The 21,793-nt window shown below is 32.5% G+C and overlaps 2 protein-coding genes across 15 annotated transcripts; one reads left to right on the top strand and one right to left on the bottom strand.

Moving 5' to 3' along the window:
• Positions 1 to 554: 554 nt before the first annotated feature.
• Positions 555 to 14,405, top strand: LOC117217709 (uncharacterized). 14 transcript variants are annotated; one of them, XM_076524180.1, is made up of 12 exons: positions 555 to 1,103; positions 1,883 to 1,988; positions 2,805 to 2,912; positions 3,110 to 3,200; positions 3,755 to 4,269; positions 4,341 to 4,482; positions 4,560 to 4,892; positions 4,982 to 5,226; positions 5,415 to 5,680; positions 6,375 to 6,596; positions 10,351 to 10,736; positions 11,294 to 14,405. In XM_076524180.1, the coding sequence occupies exons 3-12, from the start codon at positions 2,812 to 2,814 to the stop codon at positions 11,765 to 11,767; spliced, it is 2,775 nt and encodes a 924-aa protein (XP_076380295.1). In that variant the 5' UTR covers positions 555 to 1,103; positions 1,883 to 1,988; positions 2,805 to 2,811; the 3' UTR covers positions 11,768 to 14,405. The 14 variants fall into 14 exon arrangements, with proteins under 14 accessions (XP_076380295.1, XP_076380294.1, XP_033321400.1 ...); XM_076524179.1 differs by having other exon boundaries at positions 3,752 to 4,269; XM_033465509.2 differs by having other exon boundaries at positions 2,994 to 3,200; positions 3,752 to 4,269.
• A 1,067-nt stretch (positions 14,406 to 15,472) lies between these two features.
• LOC117217677 (uncharacterized) lies at positions 15,473 to 20,901 on the bottom strand. Its single transcript, XM_033465457.2, has 8 exons — positions 20,362 to 20,901; positions 20,118 to 20,277; positions 19,434 to 19,546; positions 19,219 to 19,350; positions 18,933 to 19,140; positions 18,644 to 18,788; positions 18,449 to 18,563; positions 15,473 to 18,175 (listed from the first exon to the last, which is right to left on the bottom strand). The coding sequence occupies exons 1-8, from the start codon at positions 20,551 to 20,553 to the stop codon at positions 18,020 to 18,022; spliced, it is 1,221 nt and encodes a 406-aa protein (XP_033321348.1). The 5' UTR covers positions 20,554 to 20,901; the 3' UTR covers positions 15,473 to 18,019.
• Positions 20,902 to 21,793: the final 892 nt, after the last annotated feature.

Here is a 21,793-nt window from a genome sequence, read left to right as displayed (position 1 = left end):
TTATTAATTTCTTTAAATATATGACCTTTTTCCTTCTCAATACAGATTTTAAAAATGCTGCATCATTAACATATTTTTGTTATTAAAAATGCGATTATATTTTAATTTATAGTGTGCAATAAAATCGTTTTAGAATTTGAAATCCGTTGTATCTAGAGTTTTTAAGTATATACATGTCAGTAAGTCTTAAAAGTAAAATAGTAAATTTATTTAAAAATTAATTAAAAATCTCTACTTCATACTTTAATCAGTTATTGTTACATAAAATGCTAATATTCGAAATAATTATATCAAATTTTTATACATTGTGACATTGAAAACATTTTATTAGACGATTATTCGTTATTCATGCATGCACTAGTTAACATTGATAATCTGATGCGTAGACTATATTCCCTGGTATTTAGAAGTTTGACTATTTATATGAACATCGTCTGCATTCAATACCTGTTCTTTTCGTACAAGAAAATGTGAGTATCAATATATTTTATAAATTGGCGGGTTTTTATACAGGAAGCTACGAAATAGCGCACGCAGCCGGATGTTGCGCGCGCATACCGAATGAGCTAACAAAGGACACTTGACGTATTGTATTTTGACGTATTACAAAATAGACGGTTTATTTATGGAATATTTTGTCAAATCTTTGTATTTCGTTGTGGCACGTCTGTTTACCGAGTGATTACTTTATTGGATTTTATGAAAATTTGATTTACTAAATGATTGTATCAATGCGTAAGTTCGTACGGGTTGGGTGAGGGACGCCATGACAGTCGTGTCGTATTTTCTGTTAACAGCGAGGACGTAGAGCCTTGTCAGTGTTTTCGTGAAATTGTTGCGCAGTTTAGCGTCTACCTGGATCAAAACTGGCACTCCCATTTCCTAAGTTTCGCGGACTTTGGTTTGAATATATTCTGAAGGTGGAGGGCGAGGGCGCGTGGCCATTATCAGGGATTTGCTTGTGGGTACCCGTGACGAGGTGAGACGTCGAGAGGCGGCGAAAGGCGTCCCCCCCTGCATCGGGACGCGTGTCTCCCTGTGTACAAGACGGCCTAGGGCCGACGGAGCGAGATGCCAGAACCGCCGACGGCACCGTACACCACGTGAGTCTATTTTCCGAGTTCTTTCGATTATCATTTCTGCACTCTTGAAACATTTCTTCGAATCTCCTTGCTTCGAATCCCAAGGAACCTCCATTTTGTGGCCTCTTGTTCTCATTCTACGAGTCACGATAATTGACGCGTCATATGCCTAAGAGACACCAGAAGATGGTGCCCGTGAATCCTCTCGAGAGTGCGGGGGGATTTACGGCATCTCTCCTAGCAAATGTGAGAATATAGCTGCGTACTTCCACGAGTTACTGGTACGCCAACAATTTTCTGTTTCGCTCTCTATGTTTCTCGCTTTCAAAAGATTCTATAGGATGACTCACCTTTTCCCGCTCACTTGGCAAAAAAAAAACTCTTAAATAATTTCGAGGTTAAAGTAACTTTGATTTTTTTCTTTCCGTAACATGCTGATCTTTTCTTTCCCGATATTAACCTATTATATGAACATTATGTAATAATAAGTTTACACCCGAAAAATTCTTTGAAATTCATTGTACTCAAACAATTGTTTCCTCTTTAATTCTAAATTACATGATTTCGAGGTTAAATAGGAAGATTTATATTACTAGCCAGTTCTGATGGTGCAAAGGGCAATAACTGTTCTATAATTATATATGATATTTTCTTCCGTTTACTAAATATATCGAACTTAATGGTATTGAACATTTTATGAGAAATACAAAACTGTATTTGTAATTATTTTCGATATTATAATTTGCTTAAATGTTCTAATTGCCATTAGTTAATAATATTCAATTTTAATTGTTTTATAGGATGGGAAATAAACTATATCAGAGACGTTTAGTTAACATACTACAGTGAACCAAGATGAATAGTGAGCAGCATGCATTGCCAGCGACTACGCAGGCACAACAAGAGGTAAGAATATTTTCAATTGAAACAGGCTATTTACCAAACTACAAATGCGCAATTGATATATGATATTGACACTAAATTTTGAAAACATTGAAGGAAACATAAAGATTACTGTCAATTAAAACATATTTGATTATTTACATAAAATTCTATCCTTTCTAAAATCAATATCTATAAAATTTCTAAAAATATTAAGCACATAATATTTTACATTTAATAGTTTTTGTGAAACTGTATTTTGTTATTTATGCCTATTTTTCATGCATTATTGTAGTATGGTTACATACTCACTTTAGTAATATGAAACAAAATTATCTGTAGTGAAAACTTGTGCACATATTACAGCATTTTTAACGTAACTTTCACTGCTTGTAGCACCTGTTAATAAAGTAGTTTATGCTTGAATGTTTTATATTTATTTGCTTGCCTTATTAGTAATGTAAATTCTAGAAATAAATAGTTCTATATATTGAGCATAATAAATTTTCAAAAGTAGCATAACATTTTTTTCTTTAATGTTTATTATAAAATTTTGAAGAGCCTAAGTGATATAATAGTTTAATGTTATGACCCACTGTTAATAGCATTGAGTATTGTATTAGATATATAAATAACTGTATTATTTATTTTCCTTGATAGGCAAATCTTCTATGTAATAAAAAATAACAACGTTAATAGAAATTTAAACCTAATTTGTAACTCTTATGCTTTTGAAAATATAGAAATGAATCTAGCGCATTTGTTGATTGAAAGTGGGCCTGGTGCATGCTATTGCATGCTTTATCAATGTTGTATAAATGTTTGAATGTATATCGGTAGGATGTAAATGCGGGTCAAAGTGGTCGTCCTTCATATCCAGGTGGTTTGGCTACAGCAACTAGTCTTGGCAATGTTGGGAGTACCCCACATTCATCCGCAGACCTGCGTGTAGGTACAGCAGTAGCGTTAGCCTCCTCGGTAGCTAAATATTGGGTCCTCACGAATCTGTTTCCTGGACCGCTACCTCAGGTCTCAGTCTATCATCATTCCCACCACAACTCCTCACACAGGAGTAGTGGAGGTGGAGAGGCATCTTCCAAAGAGCCAGCCTCTTCATTGAACCAAGAAATGGCGTTAACTTCCAGCTCACACCATCAGTCAACACCTACGCATCATCATCATCAACCTACAGTTAGCACTAGCAGTCATCATAGTTCTTTACAACCAAATCCTCAGGTTTGTTTACTTAGAGGTATGCACTCTGCAATGTTTAGTTATTGAGTGTAGCTTATAGAATATCCAGGTTAGAATCTCCTTTAGGAAGAATTGTGGTAACATAGTATCTATATTGTATGCTATATAAGTGTGAGTAGATAGCAAATTTATGTATTGTGATAAACATGTGTGACATACTTAAAATTGTACATCAATAATTTCAAATTTGGCCTTTTATAAAACTTTTTGTCTGTACCAGTTTTTTATTTGATTGCATATTGTTATACTTTTATAATAATAATTATTATTATTACTATTATTATTGTTAATATTATTCTCATTATTGTTGCTGCATATTAATTATAAATTAAGATAGATACTTAGAACACCTGATAATAACTGATTTTTGTTGCTATTATTATATGCTTGTTTGGTTGTGTTAATCAATTCAAATGTGTCATGTAAAAAAATTGTGTGTCAAAATGCATAATATTATATTTTTAATCATTTAATTATCAAACATAAATTTTTGTAAGGAAGGATAGTAATTGTTGTTTTGTAATTTTATTTAGCAGATTCCAGTATCTCTGCCAGGCCTTAATTTAGACGGAGCGCATATACCTACCAGTGTCAGTCATTTACAGGCAGCACATGCACAAATGCAACAACAAATACAGGCACAACAACAGCAGCAGCTGCATCAGCAACAACAACAACAGCCGCAGCAGCAGCAACAACAACCTCAACAGCAACCTCAACAACAACAATCTCATCATCAAATGCAAAGTCATCAAAATGCTCAGAATAATGGACCAACTGCACATAATCAAAACGCACAGAGAGATGATAATAAAGTGAAAGATGAAGGTGGAAGTTGCACAACTGAACGTTGTAGTGATAATCAAGTCCACTGTCAAGTTCAGTGTGACCTTCAGTTACAAACATCTCAAGATATACAACAAAGCCTTATGCAACAACAACAGCAGCAGCAAATTGGGGTGAATATAAGTGGAAATTCTTCTACTGAAGGTGGTAACAATACTGAAAAGCCAGAGAAAGAAAAGGAGCTGCGTCAACTAAACATGACGCAGTACGTTTAGTTATTTATTAAATTGAATAATGTTTCATGATATGACATATGATATTACAATTTATGTATAGATTCCAAGTACCAGATTTAAAACCAGGAGGTCATATGATGGATGTAAGAACAGCAGATGGTTCTGTTGTAAAAATTAGTGCTGGAAATGAACAAGATTTAGCAAAAACTCTTGGTGTTGAAATGGTGCAAAATATGTATAAGGTAAAATATATTACAATGTTTTATACAGCATAAACATTTACAATTCATAATTGTAAAATTTACTCTCTATTCTTTAGGTTAATGTTGAAGATATTAATCAGCTTCTAGCATATCACGAAGTATTTGGAAAATTACAGAGTGAAATAGCAGCTGGTACCACCTTAGTTGGAAGTACAGTTCCTACACAAACAGTTACCACTATACAGAATGGAACACCAATTGTGCAACAAGTTCAATTAAATAAGTTTGATATCAAATCAAGTGACGGCGAAGCTACTCCAGGACCAAGTGCATCACCTGTGTCGGTTGGGAGTCATGCCTGTGAAATATGTGGAAAGATTTTTCAGTTCCGTTATCAACTTATCGTACATCGTCGTTATCATACGGAAAGAAAACCTTTCACTTGCCAGGTGCATAATTTATTATAACACATTTATTTATTGTTCATTGTTCGATTTTATTTTTATCCATTGTACTTACATATTATTAAATTCTACAGGTGTGTGGCAAAGCATTTTTAAACGCGAATGATTTGACTCGTCACGGTAAATGCCACTTAGGTGGATCTATGTTCACTTGTACAGTATGTTTTCACGTGTTTGCAAATGCGCCATCGTTGGAACGTCATATGAAACGTCACGCAACTGATAAACCATATAATTGTACTGTATGTGGAAAAAGCTTTGCAAGAAAAGAACATTTGGATAATCACACACGTTGTCACACTGGAGAAACACCTTACAGGTAAGTGTATAGAGCTTTTTCATTTCTATTTACTGGTAGTTAAGTTGACACATTCTTTGCCAAGCTGCTTTTGATTTAAATATTATTCCCACACCATATGACTATGTACCAAAATCTGTACTGAAAATGTGGTTATATCAAGCTTACTTGCGATAGTATTTAAAAGAATTTCTTATTTTATATTTCAGATGCCAATACTGTTCAAAAACATTTACTAGAAAAGAGCATATGGTAAATCACGTTCGTAAACATACGGGCGAAACTCCACATCGATGTGATATTTGCAAAAAGAGCTTTACTCGCAAGGAACACTTCATGAATCATGTCATGTGGCATACGGGAGAAACTCCCCATCATTGCCAAGCCTGTGGCAAGAAGTACACACGTAAAGAACATCTTGCAAACCATATGCGCTCACACACCAATGATACACCGTTTCGTTGTGAAATATGCGGTAAGCAAACCACTTTATAATTATTATTTATTAGTCTGAGATTCTTGAGAATGTCAAACAGTATCAAGAAATAATATTAATATGAATAATTATATGAACATAAATAATACGAAGTTAACATTATATTGATTATATGAACATTTTAACTTTTTGTGATGTAAAGGAGTACAGACAAATTATGCATTGCGTTTGGTACGATACCTAGACGAAATTTTGAGAATAAGAAGTAGAAATGAATATAAATATAATTGTGATTATTTGGGTTTTGGAGGGGTTTGGAGCTTCTCTAACATTAATACTTTCTTATGCTTTAAAATTTGCTCATTAGAAAATTTTTTGGGGTCTCACAATTAGTGTAGAAAACAAAGGCCACTTGGTACTGGCTAATAACAACAATGCACATTAGTAGAAAGATAGTTTTTATGCCTTTTATCATTTAATTCATTAAGTGATTTCGGCAGAGCACTTAGCTCTGTCGACTAATGACACACGTCCTCTTTCACAATGGCGGCTCGGTATTTGTTCACAGATTAATGTGAACAATATTGTGTGAGCAATGCGTGCGACCGAGAAGCATTTCCAAAGAAACTTTGCTTGTGGGTTACTGTTCTTGTGCAGCATAAATTGTATATGTAACGTTTTCAATGTAATCTGCATTTGTGACTTTGATTTTATTTGTTGTTTACGAATACAGGTAAGTCGTTCACGAGAAAGGAGCATTTTACGAACCACATAATGTGGCACACGGGTGAGACGCCGCACCGCTGCGATTTCTGCTCGAAGACGTTTACTCGAAAGGAGCATCTCCTGAACCACGTCCGCCAGCACACGGGTGAGTCTCCACACCGATGCGGCTTCTGCTCCAAATCGTTCACCAGAAAGGAACACCTTGTTAACCACATCCGCCAACACACAGGTGAGAGCGGTTGGCAGATGTCCACTTCACGGACAACCGATTCTAATATTTGTCTCTAAAAGTAGTTATACATGCCTAGTGAAATTATTTAGTTAAGAAACGCCTTAGGGACTCATCTTTTATAATATCATTCATATCGATACACACCAAACCATTCGTTTACGTCCAACAATCAATCACTCTCGCGATAAATCAGTTCGTAAGATTGTCATTTATCAGCATTATGCTTCACGACGGTAATTCCACTTTCGCTTCTAACCGATCTTTACCTCAAACTTGCATACTTGCATGCGAAATGTATTATGCGTATACATATGTATAAATGCACATATGTCTATAGTATAGTATGTATATGTATATGTGTATAGTGTGCCAGATTTAAAGTAGAACATTAAAAATACAAAAAGCGTTTGTTGAGCTCTTGTTTAACTTTGCAATAATTTTGAAATGTTCAGTAAAGGTCAGGTTAATACTTCTAAGCAGAAACATGCATTTTTTATGATATACTCTTCGAGATATTTTCAAAATTGTGCATATTTGGATCTTGTACAATCCACTATCTTTTAAATTTTAGATGTAATCTGCATTGTTGTATAGCGTAAGTGTAGAGAATGGGGTGATTCTAAGAACTTGATAACTCATTAAGATGAGCACAATACTCTTACTGTAAATCAAGTGACGCTACCATCGGTGGTACCCAAACTTTAGCAGGTTATATCTCGACAACAGATTGTACAAAAGATACAAGTGTGTGGCTTTATGTAACAGAATATGAAGCAAGGATGCCGATCTTTGAAAGATCGATCTTCTATGAGCCCCCCTACTATGAAAACGTCTCAATATAATTCATAAAAGTATTTAATAAAAATGCAGCTTTCCGTTTAACAATTTTGAATAAAATAAATGAAATGAAGTTGCTTCTTGGCATTGCACAAATTTCATCTGAAACATTTGTTCGTATCATCCATATTTTTGAAAATATTTGAGCATTCGGCTTGAAACCAGGCATACTATATATTGATGTATACATATGTATATATATATGCGTATGCAGGCCAGGCAATATAAACTGTTGCAAGTTATGTTTTTTTCGAAAATTTTGTGAAATGGGGGCAAAATTTTCTTGAATGTCACATGCAACATAATCTCTATTCATGTTGCATATATTGTAGTAAGGTGAGTACATTGTATGGAAAATTTCAGTGTTATTGTTAAAGCAGATGATACTTTAATCAATTTCTCATATTTTCCACGTGAAAATAGAGATTACATTACATATATTATTATATATATAGGTATATTCTACATATATTATTTATTGTATAGAGTTAGTTATCTAATGTTGATATACAATTTCTGACAATAATATTATAATAAATATTTGTTGAATACCGATTGATACCACAGGAAAATCAGTTCAGCTGAGTCCGATTTAAACAAAAGGTAGCTTAATTTTATTCAGTTTGACCAGTTCAATACTATCTTTGAGCGTACCTAAACTGTTTGATATATGCAGATTACTACTATGTGTAAATGACGATATAAGCAGAAGTCTAACATTTTTACGCGTAACAAAGTTACAAATGTGACATTAAATTAAATTAAGTTTTCTTAAAAAACGAAATTAGTTAAAAAAATTACATTTAATATTTTTGACTTCTTTTTTATGTAGAATTATAACCTTCTAATTAATACCCCCGACTATGAAATTGAAAACCTTGTCATCATTTACGACAATTTTCGAAAAAATAACTTGCAGTATTGTATGTGGTCCACTCTGTGTGTATATTCAAGGTGTTTCAAGGTAAGTGCTGTTCATTAAAAATCATCTTTGTTACACTATCGATATCATAAAGAGCAGAATCATAGCTTTTTATCATATTGGAAATATATGCAATGAATTAATACTTATTAACATAATACAATGTATAAGGCGAAGGGTATTATAACAAGAAATAAAACAATTTATAGTATAGAAGATATAAGATATAAAACAATTGCTTTGTGATGTAGTTCCATCTTGACAGCGCCTTTTTGGTGCTCACCAACAATACGTTAGCATTGTAATTCCTTTTTAACATGATATGGTAGTCAGATCTGTCATTGAATTGATTCTAACGTATAATGCACCATTCAATAGTTTATTAAGAAAAAAGTCTTTCTCCCAACTTCCTCTTGACCCTAACTGTAAATATACTGTTAAATTAAGAATCTATACCACTGTTAAGCGAGTTAGTCTGAAATAATTACGAAAGCATCATTAAGGTAGACTTAGACTTGATGTATGATATTTCAAGAGTTTGTATAATATTTAAATTTAAGAGTTTATGTACCATGAAAGATGGATGGGGATGCTCGCAAAATTTTTATGTACGGAAATCTTATGAAACTAGAATTGATGATTCTCTTACTGAATTCTGCTTTGTGCTGGCTGCAACTAAATCCTTTCTATGAACAATAGGACCGGTATACGTAATTTTTCATGATCCGAAAAGAAATTAGAAAAATAAATTGAAATGCACAAAGTGAATATTTTCCGTACGTTATAAAGGCGAACTACCATATATAATTATATCGCATTTTGAAGGCGCTACATTATCATACTTTATCACAACGATTTCAATCATGTTTTATATGTATGTACCTGTATTTCTAGTATCTATACAACACGGACACTTATGTTCGTAATGCATTACGAATATTTACATTACTATTTATGAAACTTTTAATAATGGGTTTATGAAGGTTTTCTACATTTGGATAATTTTTCATCAAATTTTTAGCGATGGACATTATCAAGTCAAAGAAATGAACTATTGCAACTAAAATTTACGATTTTTGTAATATAATAATGAAAACTCATAACGTAATGAAGAGTGAAGAAAACTTTTGTAAGGCATCAACAATTTACAGGAAAAAAACTTTGATCGATTCAGTTTGGAAAACACAGTTGTTACCAAACAAATTCATATTTATCACATCATGTTTAATATCAGTGCTTTCAATTCGTATCCTTCTCAAATGATATAGAAGAAATTATACAATTTTACTTAAATAGTACTGCATATATTTAATTAAAATAATATTACAAACTAAAACTTTTAGTAAGCATTGTTGACAAAATTGATTTTTAATGCAATGTGATTTATTAGAACAATAATATCGAAAATTTATGTTCTGATATATTTGGTATACAGGATGAGTAACTTAATATTTTCATTTGAAACTTTGCCATCTTTTCATTGTTACGGAAAACTTCTAAGTGGGTATGTTTCAGTGGGTCGATTATCCTGTTAAAGATCTTTATTTCATGATCATCTTTTTCGATATCTCAAAATAATCGATGTTTTTCTTTTTAAATGAGATGGTATATTATGATTAAAGTAACGTTATAACTATTATAGTAGGTTTTCCTTTGTGTAAACACGGAAATTGTTTTTTCGATTACAATGTTACACTAATCAAAATAGATCATCCCATTAAAAAAAAAAACGACGATGTATTTGAAATATCGCAAAATATGACTTTAAAAAGAAATCTTTATCATGATAGATGCTCCACTGTAGCAAAAATTTGTCTTTATGTATTTTCTCGTATCATTGAAAACAATGAAAATTGTTATGATGAAAGTGTTAGCTGGTTTACCCTGTATATTCGATCGAAACATTTCATTCAAGTGAAATAAGAATTCTAGAGTGTAAGTGTTTACTGGTACAACGAGGAGAAATTATAATAATGGTTGTGAAATGTACAGGGGAGACGCCCTTCCGCTGTCAGTACTGTCCAAAAGCATTTACGCGAAAGGATCACCTGGTGAACCACGTCAGGCAGCACACGGGTGAGTCACCGCACAAGTGCCAGTATTGCACCAAATCCTTCACGAGGAAGGAACATTTGACAAATCACGTGCGTCAACATACAGGCGAATCGCCACACCGATGCCACTTCTGCTCCAAGTCATTTACTCGTAAGGAGCATTTAACGAATCATGTCCGTATTCACACTGGCGAATCACCGCATAGGTGTGAATTCTGTCAGAGGACATTCACTAGGAAAGAACACCTTAACAATCATCTCCGTCAACATACCGGAGATTCCTCACATTGTTGTAATGTGTGTTCGAAACCATTCACAAGAAAGGTAAGATTTTCGAAAATTGTATGTTCTATTTTAGCATTTGGTTGCTGGGTTGTAAATAATAAGTTTTCAAACCTGTCCGTATTTGCTTTCCTATAACTGACTTACGTTCCTATACAATGGACCACAAGAATTTTTCCCGTAGTATTAAAATGTCATACATATACTTAAGAATGACAGTTTGCAATTTATTTATGCTCCATTAATAAGACTATAAGTAAATCTTCTAGTCCAAAACAAATCAAATACTCTTATCATATTAGTTATTTTAAATTCTATATAATAATATCATAATATCATAATCAGTCGTGGTCGCAATTTAATTTTATCTGTAAAGACCACTTGATACATCCAATCAGAGTATTTTACAGTGAGGACGGACAAATTATATAGTCACCCACCATGACATCTTATTTAGAATGTATTAAACTATAAAATGAAAAATAGAAGTTGAGAGAAAAATGATAACTGCGCTAGAAAATAATAAAAGAAAAATATCGAATTTCTCAGATAGAACTTAGGACATTAGAATTCATTAGAATTCTATTCTATTGTTACAGGAACACCTTGTGAATCATATGCGATGTCATACTGGCGAACGTCCATTTGTATGTACTGAATGTGGCAAGAGTTTCCCGCTAAAGGGTAATCTGTTGTTTCACATGCGTTCGCATAATAAAGGAAGTAATGCTGAAAGACCGTTCCGTTGCGACCTGTGTCCTAAAGACTTCATGTGCAAGGGACATTTGGTGTCACACAGACGATCCCACTCGGACGAACGACCGCACAGTTGTCCAGATTGTGGAAAAACTTTCGTGGAGAAGGGCAATATGTTGAGACATTTAAGAAAACATGCAGCAGAAGGACCACCGACGCAAGTCAGTACACCGTCAGCCATTCCTCAATCTGGTGTTTTGCCAATCCCGACAGCAGCAGTTTTGGTTGGCCATCCGCTGGCACCGCCGGCACCACCTGTAGTGCCGCAACACACGGTCGTTGTACCCACTCCACCTGGTGTATTAACCTCTTACTAAACCAAATCAAGGAAAACGATGTGAAAGCATTTGATTAAAGGAAAGTGATTGATGAGAGTAGTATATATGATGAACGTTTGTATTGTTGATTAGAAAAGTGAGTCATTGCGTTTTTTTTGTAAAAGGAAAAACTAACAGATTCTGTGACCATGAAAGTTGATCAGAGTGTTGTTATGCATCGCACTAGTATTTTTGTGAATGTTGTAAGAACAGACATTTTATTGGGTTGAAATGTTTGCCGCAATATTTGACAGCAGCTTCGAGCAAGGAAGTTTATATGTGAATGCAAATTGAAGAATAACTGCTACTGCAAAGGTAGCGTATTATCCAAAGTTTCAATTACTTCGTTTTTTTCTTTTTCCCTTTTTCTTTTAATAATACTTTTAGTAGCTCATTTACAAAAGGAAGAATATTCATAGCTTTCACAATTCACCTTATCACGTAAACTCAGGAATACGCGTTTCTACAATGAGCACACATCAATTTGTAGTTAATATGATTGCAATTAGGCACTAATCATCGTAACAATATGCCACTGTTTTACTTTTGTAACGTAGTTTCTTATAAATAATTAATGAGTCTGCTAATAACAAGGAAACTAAATTTAGACAAAATTATAATTCACATGCGGTACTAAAAATGGAATACAGGTTTTTCCTACAGTACAAAATGTATTTTTCAACAACAACGTACTTTATTTTCTTCCACGTTTGTTACTCAATATCAATTAACACGCGAAAAACTATAAATTTATTATTTACTTTCTTCATCGTTTAATCCTACTAATTTTTGTGTTAAAATTACATTTTATGCTACGACTTGCATGAAATTAGACGATCTCATTAGGTTTGGAGTGGTATTGTACGATTGGATCACGTTTACTTAAAAGTTAAGTGAACACAACAAACACATTTCGAAACATTTTTAAAAGATATTTTACCAGTTTACTTGTTCGGTATGCTGAGTTTCAATATAAACAAACAAATTTTATATATAGCGTACATTAAATAAATGTATGCTCCATTATTTACTCAAAAAAATCTATGCAAACGTAATTAAAAAAGCTTTTATATATCTAATAATACATAATTTTCAGATTTCTTAGATATATATACTTTAATTTAATTGATTGGCGCGTAGTTTAAAAAGAAAAATGTTTATTTTAGCTCTAACCATTGTTTTCCATGTAGACTTAATTGCTGTAATTGAGTGCAATATAAACTATGCCGATTTTGCTTAAGAGATATCTGCGACAAATACCACAATTATTCTGTATCTTGGACACGAAAAAAAATGAGGTCGAGCGATAGCAGTTCTGTGTGTTTACCTGTGCTTGAATCAGAAAGATGTTATATTGATGAATTAAGATTTTTTAAAAATTAATTTTAAATAATTTACGATACTTGTCTATTCGAGGAGTAAAATGTTACAACTCTAGCGATCTTGTAAGGCTATGTATTTCGTATTTACACTTAAGATACAATGAAATTTGTAAGCTTGGTTCTGCGGCACATAGTTGTGTCGTGCAAAGTTACCTAAATGTATCACGTATTTAAAAGAGCACTCGATATTGATAAATACGGTCAATTCCTACAAAAAGTTTGCAATTACATCTAACCAGTTTCCGCATCACCAGGCTTACATTAATTGTGATTAATATTAACAATGATTATTGAATAAACATGCGGAAGATCATAAAATTTATTAATGCGGGTGCATACACCGTATGGAGTTTGTGTACGATAATGTTCGTAACTCCATAGGAGTCTAGATTAATATATTATAACAAATATTACTAAGTATATTTAAACAATTAGGTATCACGTACTATTTAAAGTAACGAGGGGAAAAATTAACTATACTGCAGGGTCACTGCACGAGTGACGTAAATGTATGTTACATACGAAATGTAAGATTTTCACTATATTCATAAGAGAAAAACGCATTAAGTTTGTGCAAAGATACCATCTATAAAGGAAGAACAAATATATATGTATAATATATATACTGCTCAGGCTTATATACATTATGTATATATACTGTAAACGAATACAAAGATAAAATTGATGCCGCACCGAACACACTTGGAGCAAGTAATATTTCCAATGGTATGTGTAAAGAATTCCTCCACAATTTAATCGTGGCATCGCTCCTTGCAATTTGCTATAAAATTTAAGAAGGAATACATAGGAATAATGTTTATATGAATTATTAATAATAGACGTTATAAAAATAAAATTAAGAGTTGGTTCATGCTTTTAAGAGACTTAGTTTTCTGCTTGTTTTGGAAGACAGCAAGCAAATATCAGATCCAACTATTCTCTTTGAATTGAAGCGATTTTGTGCTATATAGCGTATATATTTTTTGAATGGCACAGTCAGTACCCAGTTACTTTTATGTGAACAATTGTACCCTTCATTTTATGCAAATTACGTGTAGTAATCGCATGTTTCTGGTGTTATAGAAATGTAAAGCAAACGCTTCGATTCAAAGCGAAATATGGTGGTGAAGGAAAGAATTCAGAATATGATTTACTTTAGATAGAACAAAATATGTATAGAATTTTATTATGCACCATTGTAATATTATGTATCCCAGTTGTGACACAATATACACTGGTGTTATGTTAAATGTGAACACTATGCGTCTTGTCTTATATGTAATAATTTCCCATGTTTTAGTTATATCTTACAAATAAAACTATACAGTTTTTAGTATAAAGAGTAATTCTGTAGAAATACATATCTGCGAATGTTAATTTTTTTTTTTAAGCTACAAACACACTATTTAAATAATACAATTATTTCAATATTATTAGGACATTTTTAGAACTTACACTGTTATTAGTGTTAAGTGAACTGAATAAATACTTATATAGTGTAACGAGAACTAATGTAGTACTACGACTTTGAAACACGTAAGTTTATGTAACAGAACCGAAATCGAAAGACGGTTTTGCAGCTCTCTCTCTCTCTTCGAGCTTGTTAAAATTCTTGATCATTTGAGAAATGATTTGCCGAGAGGAGAGGTCTCAACCAAATTTACTCCAGAATGCACGGGTCATGCTGAACTCCTTCAAATTGACTAAGATTTATATTACAGATTAAAAAACAGTCTACTAATTTCCTTGCGGGCAAGCCAGTTCCAAAAGCTTATCAGTTTTGCTATCCGGGCCTAATTATCCCAACCATCTCATCTTCTTTAATTGCCTAGCCAAGAGGCGATACTGCTAAGTAGAAATAGATCGCAGCTCAGAAATCTTCAGTCTGAGACAGCCCTGCTTAACGACTCCCAAAGGTCTCGATTACACATTCCTTACCTTCTTAGGCTGCGTCAAAACAATAATTATTAAATCGACGGTAAGCTAACCATTCTGAAAAACAGTTCGCTAACTTGGGGGTTTATTCCTTTCTTACTTCTAAGCCTCCGTGAATGATATAAATTCCGTCTTAGCTTCCAAAGAGTAGTATCTTGGTGAACTTTGCGCACCAAATTCCGCGCGAGAACGAAGTACATAAAAGAAATGACATGACTAAAAAGTCTTCGGTATATTTGTGCTGGACAACCTTGCGAAAATCTTCATTCTGGACATAATAATATTTTTAAAGTTGTGTAAAATAATATCCATTTGGATTCCATTCAATCCTGGATGGACGCAGCAGCCTCCATGGATCCCTGGTAGTACACGAGCTTATAGTCAGTGGTTTGTAGGTAAAACAAAATTTTATTAATTTAATTTTATTATAAAATACATAGTAAGAATATCGTGCAATGTCAATCAATCTTTTATTACAGTCATCTCCTAGCACTTCACAGTCATGTGAACGCAGCAATATAAATAATCAAATATGAGAAGAGTCGAGATTACAAATGAACAAATTGTTTCAAGTCTAAAATTGACGCGCGTATAAGGATCTACATAAAGATCCTAGTCCGGATCGATGAGAAATCATCGAAAGGGATATTTCCTTCGAATTTCTTAAAAAGTAGAGACGTTGATTAGCTTGGCGAGTAGAATAAAAACGATTTTTGAAACGAAGCTGTGCGTTGGCGACTCGTAGCAATTGCTATTAACGACCGAGATCTCTGGATCACAAAATGTTGATTCTTACACAGTGACGAATGTATACTTATGAACATGACATTAGTTAAACTTTCAGTATTTTCATTTTAAAAACTGTACAATATTCAATAATTTTCATCAAGTGCTTCAAATAACGTTCTGTTTACACAATACTTCTGATTTTGCAAAATTATTTAAATTCTAAACAGAGTTTAGATTTTACAAAATCCCAAAAACATTTGTTAATGGCAAAATAATGCTTAACTCATTAATAATTAAAGGTGTATTTCTTTGTTCATTAACCCGACGTCGGTGTGGTGGGGCATGACGACATGATTTTATATATTTCACCAATTTTTCAATTTTAAATTATCAGCTCGTTTTAAATAAAATGACAGTGATAATAATAATGATAATGACGTATAACGCATATACTTGTATTTTTTATAACATTAGTGACAAATGTATTATTTGAATTAAAAATTTCCTTATTAAAATTATTTGTTTCAACATCTTCTTAATGAAATTGATTGGGGTATGTAATACCTCATCACACACTTTTCACGTCACATTTTTATACTACACTGACGCTGGATTAAGCATACGTTTTTGTAAATTATAATTAAAGATTTTTCGAACTATTCATGAAACCAAATTCGTTTAAACGATGTACACGTTCCATAGTTCTAAAAAAACTAAAAGATCTACGAAATATTAGTTTCATGTGTTATGTAAAACAAAGTAATTAAATATATTTCTCTATTCTTGCACATTGCGTTCGTAACTGGAAATTAGAACAAGGAATATTATAATTTTTAATGTTATATTTGCCATCAACATTCAATTAATGATATGATGATTACACATAGAACATTGATTGTATTATTTATGAGTACAATAGAAACAAATTATCTATTTTCATCATAACGTAAAATACAACAAAAATCTTGAAAATGTCTGTGTTCATAAGTATATGTTTATCACTGTATCTCGTTTGTAGTTTTGGCATACGGTACTAAACAAGTTGCCGTCATACCATAAGGAATACAAACTATTATGTTTCATGGTCAATAAATTTTAAAAGTAGCATGTGAAAATTAAATTTCTTTTTTTGTATCTATATATATATGTATATATATATATGTCTTATGTTTTACAGAATATACATTCCTTCTCTATATGAATAATAAAGGTTTCATATCTTTTATACATACGTATCACAATATATCTTTTTCATGTTGATAAAAAGACATACAAAATAAAAAAAAGTTATAATTAGTAAGGTCATTTTCTTCTTTTTTTTTACTAGTACATAATAAGTAACCAATTCGGTTATTATTTATCTTAGAGCATAAATTTTGATGACCTTAAAATAAGTTGCCAAGGTCATTATTTTTTACAATTGAGTCCTATGCATGTTAATGCTACGTAGTCTTAGTTTCTGAGGAACATAGGAAAGTATACTTAGTAAGGCCTTATTCAAATCTGATCCAGACATTCATGTTATTATGAGTTACTAACTCAGATCTGTCTCAGATCCAACTATTATGCGTGCAGTTATATAGACTATAATAATTATGTATCTTACTGTAGATAAATTTACATAATATTAAATAAATCTAGTGCCGAATATATTTCGCATACACCTCGGAAATTTAGACCGAACGACGGTAACATGTATAGGAAAATGTTATTCAGAATAATTAAAGCATATTTCTACACCAAATGTTTTCCTATGGCTAATTGAAAATGTCACAGGTCAACTATTTAGTGACACTTTGCCGCAGAGTATATATATATTACAAATAACATATTTTAAGATCATCAAAATCAGTGAAATCAGTGGTAAGATAAATAATTATCACCAATTCCTCCGAGTGCATAAAACTATGGCACTATTCATAACAAGTAAACTCCTCTAATACTGCGACGAGTGTTTACTGAATGAGAACGGTATGAAACTTACAGTGTACATGCCTTCTATTTTGATATGTTTTCAGCTAAACGATGTGTGATGTACAAACATGCGATACTAGTGCCCTGTGTTCACGATAAAATTTTGTTTTAAGAGAATTGTGTGTAATGAACACGATTTGAAGGTACATTTTCGCGGCAAGTTTTTATCGATCGTATAATTTCGTTGACTTTGACGATAAACACTTGTGAGTTTGTTTTTCAGTGGAGCATATCACAACACTGGGAGCGCAGAACTATGACTTTGATATATAATGGCTCCTGTGAAATTGATTGCCGCTGCCAACACGAAAACTGGCATCCAACGGCCATGTGAAGCAGTCACTAACTCCGCCGTTAACGGTCCACATAAAATACCCGGTATAGTCGCCTAAAAATGTATATTAATTTGTCTTTCATATAACAACAACTGAAAAAACACACCATGATGACGATTTTAAAAATCGATCCCTCTGTTCTTTGCATTTTCTGAAATTAAATCAAAATTACGAAAGCACACATTCTAAGAAAGATAGAATGGAAATACTAATCTAAAGCGTTTATGTCAATTACCTATTTATTTAAATATAGAAAATCCTAGGAAAAAGATTTTTACAACTGTCATCACGGTGTTCATTTTTAATAAATGATAATTAAAACATACAATAGTATTAGAAACTGCAAATGTGATACCCGCATGATTTGGTGCTACATCTGCATGATTACTAAGATGGCCAGCAGCATTACATGCACAAAGACCCATGGATATCGAAACAAAGCTACAATGAATAAAAAGTTACAATGTATAATACAAATTTTATGTACTATATAACTTTGTCGCATCAAATTTAGTACTAACATTACTGCAGAAAGTAAGTTATCCACAGCACAAAATGCTACTAAAAATGCACCAGGCCCTATTAAACCTATATTTGTCATTAATCTTCTTACAGATAAAACAGTCCACCTTTTCTGTATGAGATTATCGGCACTGTGACCAGCAACTGTAAAGATATATGTTTTAATCATTCATATATATGTTATTAGAAACGTTTACGTTATTATAAACACACGAAATATATGTAGAGAATAATGAACATAAAGACATATTTCTATGCCTCAAAGTTTCCCTGTTGGTTGATACCTACCAATTCCAACAAGAGAATTTACAATGTATGGAAGCGCTGTTAAACTAATACTTTCTTTATTAGCAGACAAATTTCGTGCCAAGTAAGTAGGCAACCATTGCATTATTATATAACTACTCCAATTCATTGCAAAATGTGCTATGTACAATGCCCATAAAGGCCAATGAGAGATGAATTCGGTCCATCGCAAATTCCTATTTTGTGGCACCTTAAAGACAATAAAATGTTGATAAGGTTTAAGTTTATTTCAGTTTATAATTTAAATTGAAAGGAAATGTGAAACTACCTTAGGTACAAATAAAGGAATTTCTTCCTGAGAGTTTGTTTCCTGATAAAGTAATAACCATAGAAGTGACCATACAATTCCAATTGCTCCAAATAAATAAAATCCTGTTTGCCATGCTAAACGCGAACACAACTGAAAGAATTTCTCAATTGAAATTATGTAAACTATGAAGCAATAAAGAAATATTAGATTATAGAGAGAAAAGTTAAACCTACAATGGACGCAACTACTTGTCCAATTGAACCAGCAGCTACATGGTACCCAAATGCACGAGAACGTTCCTCTACAGGAATAGCATGAGCAAACAAGTGAAAAGTAACTGGTAGACCTAAAAACAATATAGTGTTCGATAAAGGGCACATTGCAAATCATAGTACATGATGAAGGCTGACGATTCTATGAAAAACAATAAATTGAAAATGTAGACAAAAATTTGTTCGTACGAAACCTTATTTAATATTTATTGAGCATATGCGTACTTCGCTAATTTATTGTCTGAATATAATTGATTCATTTGAAAGCTTGTCAAACTACATGTGAAAATAAATAAAATATGTAGAATATAATTCTATATTCCACATCTTATTTTCATAAATATTAAGTTTGGACATATTCTGTAAAGTATCTTGTTCAATAAAATAAATCTATTTTGTATTTTTAATTTTGTTTTACATGTTGAACAATTCTCTGTTGTTCATACCATATACATATATAAAATTAATAGTTGATCTAGTGCATTTGTATTGAACAAATTTTCAAGTGGTTATCAAATATATTTTCTTAGAAATGGAATTTTAGGTAATTAAATCGTGTTTTATGTTTGGGACTTATTCCCATATAAAATCACTGTAGCGATAGAGTAATATGAAATAATAAGATTGTTTTCTATGATACTTTACCTAGACCTTCTCCTAATCCTAAAACCACTCTACATATAATGAGCAATGGAACTGACTGTACCAGGATTGGTGTTATAATTGTACTAATAGACCATAATAAAACTGCAAACATTAGTACCGTTTTACATCCAAAACGACTCGCTGTATTTGCACCAATAATCTGATTTAAAAAAGATAATTTAAACAAGATATCCTAACGCCCATTGCCTAATATATAATACAAATATTGAATATTTCACCGTACCTGACTAGTAAAATAACCAAAGGCAAAAGCAGAAAGTATCCAACCTTGCCAATATAAACTCCATTTATACTCTTCGGTCATTGTGACAATTGCAATAGGCATTATTACTCGATCCGCCGCGTTTATAAAATTCGCGGCGGAACATAGTGCCACAATCCGTGATGTTCGCGGAAGCATTCGAAATTTCGGCATACTAAAAGTATGTTATTCAGTCATATTGCAGAAACCCCCTAACCAATCCTAACCTTAAATGACACGTAGCAGGCAAAATTTGTTAAACAATTATGTTACTCAAACTCTCGGAGTCACGTCAACGTCTACAAGAGGCATTATCACAATCTTTATATCTTCAAATGTTGAGATACCGTAGTTCAGTCAACGAATTCCATAAAAACAAACGTAAAAACTATTCACATTGTAACAGTGGAAATGTACATATGTACATATGTACATACAGTGGTCAGCACGAGATTCAACGTGTCAAATTCGCAAAGTCGTTTGTGTACGTGTTTACCTCAATTTTCTGTAGATGGTGCTTAAGTCCAAATAATTCAAATTACTTTTGTCAGAAATGAGGTATCAACACAAGTGATGGTCTGGAATGTGCTGCAGAGTGGTGGAGGGAATACCTCGCAAGTGGGATTGGATGATGCCAATGGATTCAAATGACAATTTCCAATGGCAGGATCGCAGCACAGTCCGGTTTCGCCGCCATCACTCTGCAGCATATTCCAAACCATCAGTATATCCATCGGTCTTCTTGGAAGCTGGTAGAGATTAGACATGTCAGCGAATGGTAACTAATTTGCTTTCTTATGCAATTAATTTAAATGTTGTGATTTGATATTAAAAAATTGTAAATGATAACATGATCAGAAATCTTATGTTGCAATTTTTGGCAGAATTTCGGCATTTTCATAGGAAATATGCAAGTTTAAAGTTTTGCTTTATTTTGCACTGAAATGTTTCGGAATTGTTTTATATAATTAAATGTTACAAATTAACAAATCATTTTAATGTTAAAATGGTTTATTATCAGGTATTTTCTATGATTTTGCTTCATCGGATTTATCTGTGGGATCTTGGGGTCTTGCACTAGTTCCGGTGTACCAGCGTCTTCTAAACTTTAAAGTAACCGTTTGAATTTTCGACCAATCACAGACCACCATTTTTGCGCCTCTCATAACTTTGGCGTTTCTTTATAGGCGTGATATTGCGGATCTCTAGCTCCTCATAATTTTTAGATTTTTCGTTGATTGAATAAATTTGTCATTGTTTAAATTTATTATAGATATTTAATAACTTACTATATAAGAACATAACATTATGTTACTATAAATAAATTACTTAACAATAATTATGTAAATATTACTATCTTATAATATATACATAGATAAGAAACAAATATATACATTTTATAAAATAATATTAA

The sequence above is a fragment of the Megalopta genalis genome, chromosome 8 (assembly GCF_051020955.1).
Source record: "Megalopta genalis isolate 19385.01 chromosome 8, iyMegGena1_principal, whole genome shotgun sequence".
NCBI classification, from domain to species: Eukaryota; Metazoa; Arthropoda; class Insecta; order Hymenoptera; family Halictidae; genus Megalopta; species Megalopta genalis.
This window is presented reverse-complemented; position numbering and strand designations above follow the sequence as displayed.